This window comes from Plecotus auritus, assembly GCF_963455305.1.
Source record: "Plecotus auritus genome assembly, chromosome: 7".
Lineage (NCBI taxonomy): Eukaryota > Metazoa > Chordata > Mammalia > Chiroptera > Vespertilionidae > Plecotus > Plecotus auritus.
This window is the reverse complement of record NC_137774.1, coordinates 84,207,975-84,222,607: the sequence shown is the minus strand read 5'-3', so window position 1 is coordinate 84,222,607 and position 14,633 is coordinate 84,207,975. Positions and strand designations below refer to the sequence as shown.

At 46.4% G+C, this 14,633-nt stretch overlaps 1 protein-coding gene across 1 annotated transcript in view; it reads right to left on the bottom strand.

The window, feature by feature from the left end:
- XYLT1 (xylosyltransferase 1) overlaps positions 1-14,633 on the bottom strand; it is a 309,698-nt gene that overhangs the window by 23,986 nt on the left and 271,079 nt on the right. Inside the window, exons 7-8 of the mRNA XM_080679050.1 lie at positions 6,900-7,116; positions 3,801-3,977 (exon numbers count right to left, since the gene is read on the bottom strand). Coding sequence (XP_080535176.1) covers positions 3,801-3,977; positions 6,900-7,116 — 394 coding nt within the window. The remainder of the gene's footprint in view (positions 1-3,800; positions 3,978-6,899; positions 7,117-14,633) is intronic.

Below are 14,633 nucleotides of genomic sequence, written 5' to 3'. Positions count from 1 at the left end.
GGCATCTGGGAAGCATCATGTTTGTTAAATGTTGGTTAAATAAATCACACCCTAGTGTTTACAGCTGGGATGGGTCTCCAAAATCACTTAACTGAAGGTCTAGGGCAAATACAGCCTACGAATATATATTAATTGTCCAGCAGAGTGTTTTAAAATTGAATTAGCTGGCAATATTTAAAGAGTAGAAGACTTCACAGAAACAATTCTTGGCTTCCCTTTAAACAGAAATAGATCCAGCAACCCCAGGCCCATGTTTCTGCATGGTAACAACTGCTTAAAGCTGGAAAGCAGCTGTCCCTTTAGACAGGCATGGCTTCTTCGGCTCACCACCGTCCCCACCACTCCCTACAGTATCCTGGGCATAATAGCAGAGTCAGCATCTCCAGAGATGAGGTTTAGGAATCTGTATCCAAAAATGCTTTCCTGGTGGTTATGATGCAGAATTTGAAGACCATTTATGTAGGCCAAATTTTCAAGGAGACTGGGGCCCCGTGAGGAAAAGGGATTTATCTAAGGTCACATAACAAGGTAATGACAGAGTCAGGATTAAAATGCAGGGTCCAGGATTAAAGAAATAAACTACTGAGTACCTGTTATCTATCAAGTCTTATACTACGGTCTGGGCGGGGATCAACAATTTTTTTTAGGAAAGGGCCAGATAACAACTATTTCTAGCTTTGTAAGGATTCAACGCTGCTGTTGTAGGGTGAAAGTAGCCTTGGGCACAATAGCAGGTGAATGGGCGGTGCTAAAAAGGAACTTGCAAAAGCAGGCAGTGGGCTGGATTTGACCCAGATTAATTTGTCCAGGGCTATGGAAATAATTCAAACATAGCCACTCCCTTGAGGGGCTTATGGTCTAGTGCAGTAGTCGGCAAACTGCGGCTCACGAGCCACATGCTAATGAGTTTGCCGACCACTGGTCTAGTGTTATTATTGAGCTAAGTTTGGGTCTAGCACTGTTTTTGCTGCTGTGAATAAACAGCAACAATCATGGCAATAATTACCAAGCACTGGAGTTATGTCATCACCTCAAATCCTCCCAACAACTCTGCAAAGTGGGTATTCAGATTCCCATTTTACGGATGAGGAAACGGAGTTCAGGGAGGGGAAGTGATATGGACAAACTCACACAGTCATAAGATTTGAACCCGAATCTGATGCTCCTCAAACCGAAGCTCTTTCTATGGCACCTCCTAGGATCCAGCTGCTGCGTAAACTGAAAGCTCCTGATCACAAAAACCTTTCTTATTATTCTGAACTTCCCATCACTTCTCTGCTTCCTGGACCCTTGGGACGTCCTGCCGCTGTGGCCAATTCAGTTCAAATCCTCACTCTGCTACTTTCTAGCTGTATATGCCTCTGGGCAAGTCACCCAGGACCTCAGCTTCCTCACCCTTAAAATGGGTATCCTATGGGTACTTAGCACAGTCTGGCACAGAGTGTTAGCTGCTATTATTATGTGACTATTATCACTCCCATCCCCCCGGCCTGAGCCTGCTACCAGGGGCTTCTAAGTCTTGATTTTCTGGAGGAAGAAAATCGAATTCAGTGGCAGGGCAGCCTTCTTTCCTCATCCATGATTCTTTGATCATAGCTGGATTTTCTAAAAGGGCATGTTTCTATATTTATCGTCCTCTTCCTCAGAGTTCTTTGAACAAGAACTCTGAGTTCCTTATAGGCAGCAGTTTCTGGATTCTAGATGTTGGGGGATATTCTTGATCTCTATTTACTGTGGAAGAAAGAGCTGTGAGCACAGGGCACTGTCTCTGTGTTAGTCGGTCTTTATCAGAGACCGTGGTCCATGGGATGCTGGGCCTGGAGTACAGATGTTGCTGTCCGCAAGCAAGCAGGCTGGGAGGGCGCGCTCCCAGGAACCACCTCGGACTTTATCTACATGATGAGGTCCTTTGTGTGAGGACGACGACTGGTCCTCTAAAAAGTGGGAATTCTTTTTTTCCTTTTGAATAGGTCAAATATTCCCCCTGCAATCCTCTTTCTGCTCAGCAGATCCTTTCTACATGGACAATGGAGCGAAAATGTCACCCAAGTTTATGCCCAAATTAACATGGGCTTGGGGAGATCCCTGGGTAGCTCTCAATCTGCCACCAAAAAAAAAAAAAAAAAAAAAAAAAAAAAGTCTAGAAAAATACTATTGCAGCAACCACTTACAGAGGCGAAAGACATTAGGTGGGGACCTTGAAGGAATAAGAACCTTGAGGGGTGAAACCTGCTGTGTATTCTGCACCTGTGCAGACACAAAGCCAGGAAGGCAGCAGGGGCTGGTGCAAAAAGCCCGGGGCTGGACCCGGGAGCACCTGGGTGGGACCTTCAGCCCTACCACTCCGTTACGTGTGTCTGTGGACAAGTAAGTTCGCCCATCGGTGCCTCAGTTTCCCCACCTGCATAATGGAGATGATGTCTACCGCAGGGAAGCCAATGAAATGCCCACGGGGGGCCTGGCACACAGCCTGGGAGAGAGCAGATCCCAACTCCTGTGCCCAAACGTATAGAACCTCCCAGCCCCCTGGGGATCTTGTTCACGTGTAGATTCTGATTCAGCACGTCTGAAGCTGCACAATATGCAATTCATTTCTAACCCTCTCCCTGGCGACGCTGATGCTGCGGGTCCAGGACCACACAGAGGAGCCAGGCTGAGAGACTGAAGCCTCATGCGGGCAGCGGCTCAGTTATGTGCCAGTGAGTCAGCGGGGGCACCTCGGTTACTGCTGTCCCCACTCTCCCTCTGGGTTAGTAGCAGCATACCATTTCCATGTGACAGCTCCAGTGACCTCAGAGTGACGTGTTTAACCATTTTGTAGCCTCCTGTTTGTGCCTTCTGCAGCTGGGGTCGAGCATGGTGAGTGGGAGGGTGCTCACACAGTATGGAAACAGGGGGCCATTCGGGATGGGTCTGGGGGCTCAAGGGAAGCAGATGGAGCATTTATCGCCCTCTGCCTCTGCTCTCCCCCCATCACTGTAAACAAGGCCATGCAGAGACACCTGTGAGGACAATAATGCTCCTACCTCTTGTTACTCCTTTCAGTTCACAGATTGTGCTGGTTTCCAAACCTGGCTGCTCATCACAATTTCCCCAAGGTGTAATCTATTAAAAATTCCTGGACCTCACTGGAGATTAGTGGTTTGCCCGCAGGGCTGTATGGCGATGCCTGAAGACATTTCTGGTTGTCACACTGCGGCGTGCTACCTGCAGTCAGTAGGTAGGGCCAGGGATGCTGCTCAACGGCCTGCAATGCACAGGACAGCCCACAGCATGGGATTATCCAGCCACAGTGTTAACGGTGCTGAGGTTGACAAACTCTGCCCCAGATATACTCAAGTTTGTACCCAGGAATATGTTTTTAACAAATGTTTTCAGGGGATTCTGGTTAAAAGGCAATATAAAGAAATGGATACAAATATGGCCTTTGGGAACAGATACATGGAGTTATATGACCTTGGATAAGGTTTTTGATTTTTCTATGCCTTGATTTACCTATTTATAAAATAGAATAATAATAATTTTAATTATCTATCTATCTATCTATCTATCTATCTATCTATCTATTTATCTATCTAATAAGTTGTTGTGGGGTTAATGAATCAAGACAGGCAAAGTGGTTAGAATTGTCCTGGTCTGGAATCATTAAAAAATGTTGGCTACTGTTGACATTGTCATTATTATCATCAATAGGCAGGGTTGAAAACTGGGGGGTGAGGTGCTCAACAGGCCTGGCCTTGGTTGCCTGCAGAGGATGCTGGGAGGCATGGTTTGGGGGCTGCAGGGCACAGTGGGCTCACCTGGAAGCGGTGGAAGTCCTGTGGCTTGAAGTCGTTGGGGGAGCAGCCACACCAGTCCACGATGTGCTTGTACTGGCACTTGCAGCCCAGCTTGCGGTTCCAGTTGGTGATGCGCAGGTTGTTGTCTACCATGGTGTCGCAGTGGGGGCTGTTCTCCAGGACTGTGTGGAAGAAGGACTGCAGGGGAGAGAGGGACCAGCCTGAGACCGCTTCCCGCCTCCCTCGAATGGGCTGGGTGGGGTCCTTCCCTGGGACCACCTGCCTGTGAAGGGGCTCTCGTAGAGACTCTTCTGTTCTTTCTGTAAATGGGGTCAGTGCCAGTCTGGTCCTACTCAGGGTGCACTGGATGTTTCGCCCAGAGTGGCTGAATTCTGCTCAGCAGTCTAATGTCCTGAGTGTTCCTCTAATGACCTTTCCCCAGCAGTCTAAAACCTGATTTCAACATATCTCTTATCAACCAGGACATCTTCTGTCTGCTCAGCAGAGAGGAAAAGCCCCTTGGGATATGTGAACACATGGGGACCAGAGGAAAACAGGGGGAAGATTATTCAGAAAACCTGGGGCCCTTTGGCTCTTGCTTTGCAAATAGCCAGGACTGAGAACAAAGGGACTCAGCTCTGAAATATCTTGAGAAGAAAGACCAGTGCTTTGGAATTTCACCCCTGGGTAAGGGAGGTCAGATTCATGGGTGCATCAGGCCCCAGGGAGCCCTCCTGACTTAGCTGCTGGAGTAGGTGACTACAACACAGGGAGGTGAAGGGTGGGGCTGCCTGCTGTCCATGGTGCTGAACCAGGCACCATTGCTTCCCCCAAATCCTGACTCTTGGCCCACCTCTCCTAGGAACCTACGAAAGAGGCAATGTTGAGAGTGAAAAGAGAGACTGGAGAGGAGAGATTTGGTTAGAGATTCAGAGAGACAGAGACAGAAAGAGAAAGAGAGAGAGAGAGAGAGAGAGAGAGAGAGAGAGAGAGAGAGAGAGAGAGAGGCTTTTATTTGGACATTGCTTTAACACAACCCAGATACCAGGCAGATACATTTCCTCTGCTCTCTGCTCGCTAGGGGAAGCTGTTGGGGAATATGTGTTTGCCTGTTATAAATTTATGGCATAGCTTTCAGATTTCTTCTGAACCAGTTCCCTGGAAGTAGTCTGGGAGAAGGGAGGGCAAGGCAGAGATGCTGGAATGGAGGAGGGGGTCTAACAGGGACCTGGAGTGTCACATGCCTGTGTGTACTGGGACAGGGATGGGACAGAGAGCCAGCGCCAGGACCAGTATCTTGATGAAAAGAACCAAAGCCTCAAACAGTCTCTTCTCAAAGGGTGGGTGGGCACAATGAGGCTCCCCTCCCGCTCCGCCCCGGCTGACCTTCCTGTGATGCTAAATGACATGTCTGTGAACCTGGGTTTTAAGCTTGAGTTGTCTCCAAGCCCATAGAGGCCCATATTCTCCATCAAGCAGTGGGGAAAAGTACCCAATTACCAGCTGCCCTGTGTCCTTTCATAATGATACCGAAAGTCTCTTCAAGATAATGGATGAGGAGGTTATCGGAATTGAGAGAAAAGGTGATGTTTTGCTGAAATAGGATTAAAAGCTGATTATTTAACATGTCTGCAGAATAGCAAAACCTGGCCCGGTGACAAGAAGCCCATCATCTCTCTGGAGTGAAGCGGGCAGTCGGCCCTACTCAGAGCTTGTTATTGCCCCAGATGTTGGTGAGAAACATGGAAACCACCAGATGAGATGCACTGTCTTGTCTGGACTAGAAACACAGTGGTGCAGAGAGGGGGCACAAGCCAGAAGGAATGGTGGGCCACTCGTGGGAGGGGTCATGGGCTCAGCGGAAACAGAACCAGCTCTGGAGTTTTCTGAAGTAGGAAATTAGGAGCTGGAGGTCAGGAATCTTAACCTGGACTCTCTCAGCCCAGGTCTGATGAAGAGGCTGATGGCACATCAGTGGCCACACTCCAGATGGGGCCAGAGCTGTTTCAGAACAGCCTGCAGTCTTCCACAACAAGGAAGACTAAAATGGGCTGGATGTTTGTGTCGCCCCAACATTCAAAGGTGGAAATCATAACCCCCAATGTGATAATGTTACAAGGTGGGGCCTTTGGGAGCTGATCAGGAGGTGAATGGGGTTTGGTGTCCTTATAAAAAGGAGCCCAGAAAGATCTGTAATCCCTTCGGTCCTGTGAGAACTGTCCGCAGGCAGTCTGCGACCTGGAAGAGGGCCCTCTCCTGATCATGCTGGCACTCTGAGCTGGGCCATCTCGCCTCCAGACCTGTGAGAAGTACATTTCTGTTGTTTGTAAGCCACCTACCCTATCGTATTTTGCAGCCCAAACTAAGTCCGCTTCCCACCCTGGGGTCTGAAAAGTGGTGACAGACTCCCCAGAGCTTTTCAAATACTTCTGAAAGCTACGGGAAGCGCTGAGTCCCAGGCACTTGGCCATGAGGGCTGTCAGTGCAGGGGCCCCGCCTGCTGTCTTTGGGACCACTGGGATTTCTTGTCTGACTGATGAGGCCAACACTAGTGTCTGTCAGGAACTGAAAGAACAATATTCAAAATCAGAAGAGGGATTCTTGGTTGAGAAAGCCGTTACAGGACTGGTGACTGAAGAGCTGATGTGGGTGTGTCCTGAAAGGGCCGGCCTGCACAGATGTGCGGATTCCACACTGCTCCACTCCGGTGTGAAGGGCTGCTGTCAACACAGCAAATCAACACTCAGAGGCTTGTCATTTTTTAAATAACAGTTTTCTAGAAAATTGCAGTGTCTTACTCTAATAAAATTAGTATATGATTATTTTAGGACCCATCCAAGCCAAGTGTCTTAAGAAAGGGATGCCTTTTCCACTTGGCATGAAGACGCTGTGGATTGCTGGTGGCAGCACTGTGCTGCCTCCATAGATTGGAGGGGACCAGGGTCCCTGCCATTGCAACTAGGTCCCTGGCAGTCAGTGCCGCTCTCCATCCTCATCTGGTTGTTTGGAGGGCTCTGTATTGAATTCAGCATTGCTCTACCAAAAATTCAGCATCCGCTTTGCTCTAAATGCTAGAGCCAGCCCCGGCCATTCTGGGGGATTTTTTTCTGGGACGCTCACCTCGGCAGGAAGCAGGGTGTAGGAGTAGAACTGCTTCATTTTAGTCACCAGATCGTCTGTGGAGAACGTCACATACTCCACAAACTTGCGGTTCAGCAGGAACCAATCAGAGCCGCCATCCACGGCAATGCCCTCTGGGATCCGCCGGTCCCCCAGGCGCCACATGTGGGCGTCACACTCCAGGAAGAGCCGGTCCAGGCCCTGTTTCCGGATGAACCTGAAAGACACAAAGAAGTGATTAGCCCAAAGGTGCCTCCACCCAGAGTCCAAATGAGATGGCACAATCCCAGCGATCAAAGCATTTATGGAGCACTGACTGTGTGCCAGGCACCGAGCCAGGGCTCTGTGTATACGCTGTCCCTTGGTTTACACGGAGACAGGTCACGCTACCCCTCTGAGGTGGGTACTATTATTACACCCATTTTACAGATGGGGACACTGAAGCTTAGAGAGTTTAGGGCACTTGTGGAGCACAACTAGATAGCAATGATCATCCAGCACATCGACTTCCTCTTTAGAGAACTTTGAAATCATCTTTCACTGCCATGGATGCCTTGGTAACTTAGTGAACACAGCCTGTGGACACTCATCTCAGAATAATGTTCTTAAATCATAACACACAGAATGACAAAGTATTGAAAAAACAGAAAGTTTATGATATAGTAATTCTGGTGCTTTTTGACTCACACATTAAATACAGGATTACAAAATATTTCTTATAACACCGAATTTATGATAATTACCTGTGGTGTGTTTCTTTCTCGACACATGAAATAACAAGATCTTGTGGCAGGTCTAATGACCACTGTAAAGGTGAGGAAGTGGTGAGTGTAAATGACACTTAGGCGTAGACTCATCAACTACTATGTGATATGAAAATATGTGACTCTTAATAGTTACTGCTCATACTACTGTGGTTTGGACTCTATATTTACGTAGATTTCAGTGAAAATAAAGAACGTTTTCCTCCCATTCAACATCATGGGCCCTCAGAACTCCATCTATGAACCTCAGATGGACAACTCTTGCTTGAGAGAATAAAACATATAAATATTTGGGATTTTGCAAGGCAGGCTGGTAGCTCTGGCACTTCCTGTTTTGTAAATGCAGAAAGCAATGGTCGAAGAGCTGGTAATACAGTTGTGTGGGGACACTGGACAGAGCAAGAACCCAGCCTCTGGCCCAAACTCTGTGCATTTACGGTGAGCATTAATTGCACACTTACTATGTGCCAGGCATGGTGCTGGCCCTGTGCAGGGCAAAGAGGAGTAAGGATGATCCCTGCTCCTCAGGGGCTAGTTACTGAGTTAGGAGCTTAGTCTAGAAGCCTCCCTGCTCAGGGATCCTGCTGCTCCCCCAGCTCTACAACATAAAGTCACCCGTTTTAAAGTGTACAGTTCAATGACATGGAGTTCATTCACAATGTTGTGCAACCATCACCTCTATCTAGTTTCAAAATATTTGAACACTCCAAAGGAGACCCCATGCCCATAATCAGGCCCCATGCCCAGTACCCCTTGGCCCTTGGCAACCACCAAATTATTTTCTGTCTCTACGAATTACCCATTTTGGATATTTCATATAGAAGAAATCCTATAATATGTTGGCCTTTTAAAAAATATGTTTTCATTGATCTTAGAGAGAGAGGAAGGGAGAGGGAGAGATAGAGAAACATCAGTTGGTTGCCTCCTGCACGCACTCCGACCAGGGACCAAACCCACAACTTGGGCATGTGCCCTGACCAGGATTCAAACCGGTGACCTTTAGGTGCATGGGAGGATGCTCAACCAACTGAGCCACACCAGCCAGGGCTGTTGGTCTTTTTGTTTGGCTTCTTCCACTTATCATAATGTTTTCAAGGTTCATTCACACTGTAGCACATACTGGCGCTTCATTCCTTGTCTCTGTCTATCCAGCATCCGTTTCTCAGTTTTCTGGGAACCACATCTTGACTTTACTTTGGACAGTCACTGATCTTCAACTTGGGTTTGCACCTAACCTTAACACCAGGGGCTGAACATGACCCAGGCTGGTCAATTCCATCTGCTTGGCTGCCATATTGGTTCAGGAATGGGTGAGAGATTCAAGCTGGTTTTGCGACTGGGTCCTGGATTTTTGCTTAATTTACCAGGATGGAAGAACCTTCTATGGGATTCTTAGCTGAGAGAATGCAAGCCTAGAGCTGGCTGGCAGCCTCTTATCACCACGAGTATAGAGGTTGTCTGACAGTGGAGGTAACAAAGAAAGAAGTGGGAGGGAGGCCACATTACATGGGAGCCCAGGGAAAGTGCCAGCATTCTGAGGACGCACAGAGACACATGAAGGACATCAGCCAACCAGAAGACCCAGGTATCCAGCATCTCTGGTCTTGTTCTTTCTCTAACACATCTTTCCACGCGCCAAATCCAAGTTTGGCCTCACATGGACGAAAGGTTAGGGATCTCTTTGGGGGATGTGACCTGACGGAGGTTTTTCATTATACTCACCATATCACACCAAACTTGGATTTAACCAGTTCATTAAAAGGAGGCCTGAGTTTAGGAAAATAAAATCCTATCTTGACTCTGATTGATGCTAACTTATACAATAACATACAATCGGTGCATTTAACCATGCTTAACACTTTAAATTTTAGATAATTGATATCAAAACTTACATGGTAACCAAGACTAACCCAGAGAGAGAAATAAAAGGTATCCAGGTGCGAGGACTTGCAAAATTTTTCTTTCCATGGACCAGCGTTTTAATTTTATGTTCCATTATATGGGATAATAGCATCGCCTTGCAATTTTAATGTGATGTCCCAGACCATAATATCCAAATACAATATTTATGCAGTAATCTCCACAATGAAATATTCATGGGGTTGGGAGATTGGTTGCTGTATTTACTGCATTCCAAAACTGATAAGCTGCAAACACAAGCTTTGGTTAATTATGAGTAAAAATAGAGACAACCGCTCCCAAGGTCTCAGAATTTTCTAAGTTCCTGGGTTGAGAGGCACTACTGGGACCGGTGTCTGGGCTGGGAGAAGGTGTCAGAGATCCAGGGTCTGGGTATCTAGCAAGCGAAATGAATCAGCTGCTTAGGAATGACTTGCTGTTTTTCCTGCCCTGTGCATTCACCATAACTTGGAAAGGTCAAGGTTGAAAATCAAGGTAAGTCAGTAAACTCCTGGATGTGTCTTTTCATAGATGCAGGCTCACCAGGAAGCATGGTTCTCAAGGAGGGCAGGTTGATTTGCAGCAATGGGCCCAAGACACTGAAGGTGACTAATGACACTCTCCTCCCTACAGTTTCATTTCCCATTGACTTGGTTACCTGGGGCAACTGGGTCAATATGTGGAACTACAGAAAACTACAGTCATAGCTCAATAGGATTCTACTGGGATGTCACAGGTACCCAGTCTACTCGGCTGAGCATCAAGGAAATTAGATGGGAGGTGAAGAGCGGCCCTGATTCTCGCCCCTAGGAGAAGAATTCAGTTAAGAAAGCATCTGTAGCCTTTGGAAATGATCTCCGAAAAGGCAGGCAATGAAGAAGCCCCTCAATTCAGTTAATTCCCTCGCTGCAATCTCAGCATCATCATGGAGTAGGAAATTATTCCAGAACTGTCTTGTCCTATAATGAGTTCTCAAAGGAAGAACTCTGCCCCTCGAATTTTACAGCATGTTTGAGCACGAAGGGATCTTAGCAATCAGCTAATATAACTAATTCTACAGACTAAACACACAGACACAGACGCACTGAGACCCAGAGGGATGGATGAGCCAAAGTCATCCAAAGTCACATAGCCTAGGGAAAAAAATCTCCCCTTCTCCGCGTTTCCTGCCCAGTGATCTGTCACTGAACCCAGATTACTCCTTTAGCATAAGTACAACCTAAGCATTTTAGTTAAAAAATAAAGCCATGGGACAAAGCATGAAAGCCACAATGTCTGAAGTCAGCCAGCTATGTGAAAGGGCTCACTCATGACAGCCACATGATAATGCGGGGGCCAAGCTTTGGGCACTGGAGCCAGACTATTTGACTCAAGTCCTGCATTTGCACTAACCTTGGGCGACCTGAACATGAGATGGCTCAGTTTCTCATGTGGAAAATGGTGATCATAATAATAGCTGCCTTACAGAGTGGGTGTGAAGGTTTAAATGAGACGATATATGGAGAGGGCTTAGCAAAGTGCTCAGCACATAGTAAGTGCTCCATAAATGCTCACCAAGATGCTTAACATTTTTCCTTTGTCAAGATAGAAAATTTAAGTTTCTATCTCTCCTGCCATTTGGTATAGGTACATGCAGGGCACACGCGTAACTAAGGAGAAACCCTGCATAAAAGGAAAAAGCAGGATATTTCAGCACCAAGGACAGAAGCCCAAAGCCCCCACACAATGAACCCCATCTCCTGCTATTATGTTAGTTAAGCAATGCCCATGCTTGTGGTGGTAGAGGTGGCAAGTATCATGGGTATCCTAATTCTGTCCGAGCACCATGAATACAAACCCCTCCCACCTTTCCATGCCATGAGTCAGTGAGGGTTTGGCTCACTGGGTTCCTCGTTTGGCAGCTCCATAGGGGCCTTGTTGGCCATTTGTCTCAGGCCCAGGGTGGGTTGTGACCCTTCCTGACCTCAGCTGCTGGCAGAACAAGGGGGCTTGGGGCATTCCCTCATTCAGCAGCTCTAGAGAGCCCCTTCAATACTCCAGGACTACGTGCTGAGAATATGCTCATAAATAAGATGGACACCACCCCTGCTCTTCTCTCTCTTCTAGAGATAGAGACAAAGGAATGAAATAATACCATCTACCATTTATTGAGCATGTACTATTTTCTAGGCCCTGCTCCTCATACTTAATATCTATTCTCTCCTTTAGTATTCACCACAATCCTTCTTTTTACAAATGAGGGTTCATCTTACACATGAAGGAATCAAGACACAGAGCGAGTGAGTAATTTTTCCAAGGCCACCCAGCTGGTTAGTGGCAAGAGTGGGATTCAAACCTTAGCAGTCAGACTCTGGATTCCACACTCTTAGCCACAAGGTTATAATGCTGCTCTAACAAATAAACAAGTAGACACAAAAAGCTACAAAACACATTAATATGTAATTAGATGTTTGTGGTAAGTGCTCTACAGAGAAACTCAGAGTGCGATGACAGAAAATAAAGATACAGGGGCTTAGCTAGTGATGACTGCTGGGGAAGCTTCCCTGAGGAGGTCAGATTTAAGTTAGGTGAGAAGCATGAGAAGGACTCGGTTATCGGAAGTGTTGTGGGGAAGAGTTTTATAAGCTTTGTAAGAAATAGCATGTGCAAGAACCCACACGAGTGGAAAGAGGCTAAGGTAGCTGGAGTCAGAGCTACAGGGGAATGCTCAGCTTCCCTGCCTCACTGAGGAGTAGACCAGCCACAGGACAGGCAGACTCTGACCCGACCGGTGGAAGGAACGTATCATCCGTATGCACATGTGGCCTGGACAAGGTAGGAAATGCTACAAGGAACATACTTAGGGGATCAGTGTAGCGCAGTGGCCAGGAGTGCAGACTGGAGCCAGACTTCCAGGGCTCCAGTCTGTTTTGCACTTAGGAGCTATGCATCATTTAATCTCTCTAGCCTCAGTGTCCCCATCTGGAAAATGGGCATGATAATGACTTATATCATGGGGTTGTTGTGGGAATTGAAAGAATATCTGTAAGGTGTTTAGGACAGTTCCTGGCACACAGTACATTGTCTACGTGTTACTATTATTATGTGCCTTGTGCTAAGAAAGCTGATTTAGGTTTGACATTCAAGGATGAAAGAAAAACAGAGTCAGGGGCCCAAATTCTGGAACCTACAGTTTCCCAGCTCCTGTGGCCCATGCTCTTCACCACACTCAGGGCCCACAGCAACTTGCACCCCCAAGAGTCTAAAGGTCCATTGAACGCTGATTGGTTTTCACATTTCACACATTTTTAAAAACAATGTTTGCTACCTTTTATTCTGATTTTAAAAGTAATGCATATGTTTCGTAGAAGCTTGGAACATAAAAAGAAACTGAAGAAAAACTATACTCTGCCTCTCAGAGATGATGCTGTGAAATATTTTCCTCCTGGTCTTTTGTCCTACTTGACATACGTTGTTTGGAAAAAAGAAAAGTTCCAAAGTTGACCTCAAAACCCAAGCAGAGGCCAGGGGCAGGTAGGTGTGCACAGTGGTGTGGGTGCTGCGCGATGCTAAGCAGTATTTTGACACGGTTGCCATAATGGAATTAAATAAAATGAACATGCAAACAGCGATAAACTCACCGGTTGGGTTTAAGAAAAGCTAACGCAAAAGTCAATGTGCTTTCCGCATTGGAGATGAGATACTGATTATCTTCCCACATCAATCATGGTGCTACAAGACAGCTGGGAGAGAGCTCTTCTGCTGATGAACAAGTTGGCACCAAAGGGCCTCCTGAAAGCAGGTTTGCTTGGAGGAGGTTCCTGGCCTGGCTCTCGAAGGATTTGCCAACTTTTGGCTAAATAGTTGCCTGTTTACACATCAAGGGAGGTTTGGGTCTGAAGATTAGTTCAGTGTCAGAGTGAGGGTGCTGCCAATCCTGGGGGCTGGGACCTGTCCTAGCTTCTTTCCGGTCTAGCCTTCTTACATTTGAAATGCTAATTGTTTCCCTAGGAACTGCAGGAAGTGTTTCTAAAATGTTAATAACTTGTATACCATCTTCAAGATTTTTCTCCATTACCATCACCATCATCATCATCACTAGCACCATCAACTTAATAGGCAAACTACGTGTTCCAAGAGCTTATCCATATATTCATTCATTTAATTCCTTTATATATATATATATATATATATATATATATATATATATATATATATTTATTTCAGATAGGAAGGGAGAGGAAAGAGAGAGATAGAAATATCAACGATGAAAGATAATCACTGATCAGCTGCCTCCTGCACACACTCCACTGGGGATTGAGCCTGCAACTAGGGCACATGCCCTGACAAGGAATCAAACTGTGACCTCCTGTTTCATAGGTCAACGCTCAACCACTGAGCTATGCCGGCCAGGCTCATTCACTTAATTCTTGCAGTAAATCTATGTGGTTGGCTTTATCATCATTTCCACTTAACAGAGGAGACAACTGACACACAGGTGGTTGATGTAACTTACTCAAGGTCACATACCTAGTGAGCAGTTAGCATGTAAGTCCTGCAGAGTCTGGTCCCAGAGCCTGGGTTCTTAATTGCCCTATTGCCCTGCTATGTGCATAATGTAGTAACTATAGGAGAAGTCCCTTAATATTTTTATTGAAAATGACTTTAAGTAGCTTCAACTTTTTTATTTAAACTTAGTCTTATTCTAAGCATAATACCCATGGAGTCATGGGCTAGACTGGCAAACTATATAAATTTTCATTGATGCATATTGGATCAATACCCAACTTTCCCAGTATGCCCATTTAGGAACTATCCAGAATAACGCCACACATCACGGGTGGATCCTGAACACACTCTGGGATAGGCTGACGGACCTGATTTCACTCCCCTAATCACTTAAAAAAAAATGATTCTGCTTAAAGTCATCACCTGTGTACCCCAAGAACTTAAACAGGGGCCTCTCAGATCCTGGGGTGACAAAAGAACTCAGGCCTTAAAAGTGGGACTGAAACACTTCTAATCCCAGCTGTGCCATTCACTAGCTGTGGGGCCTTGAGCATGTTCAAGCAGCTCTCCACGCCTCAGTTGT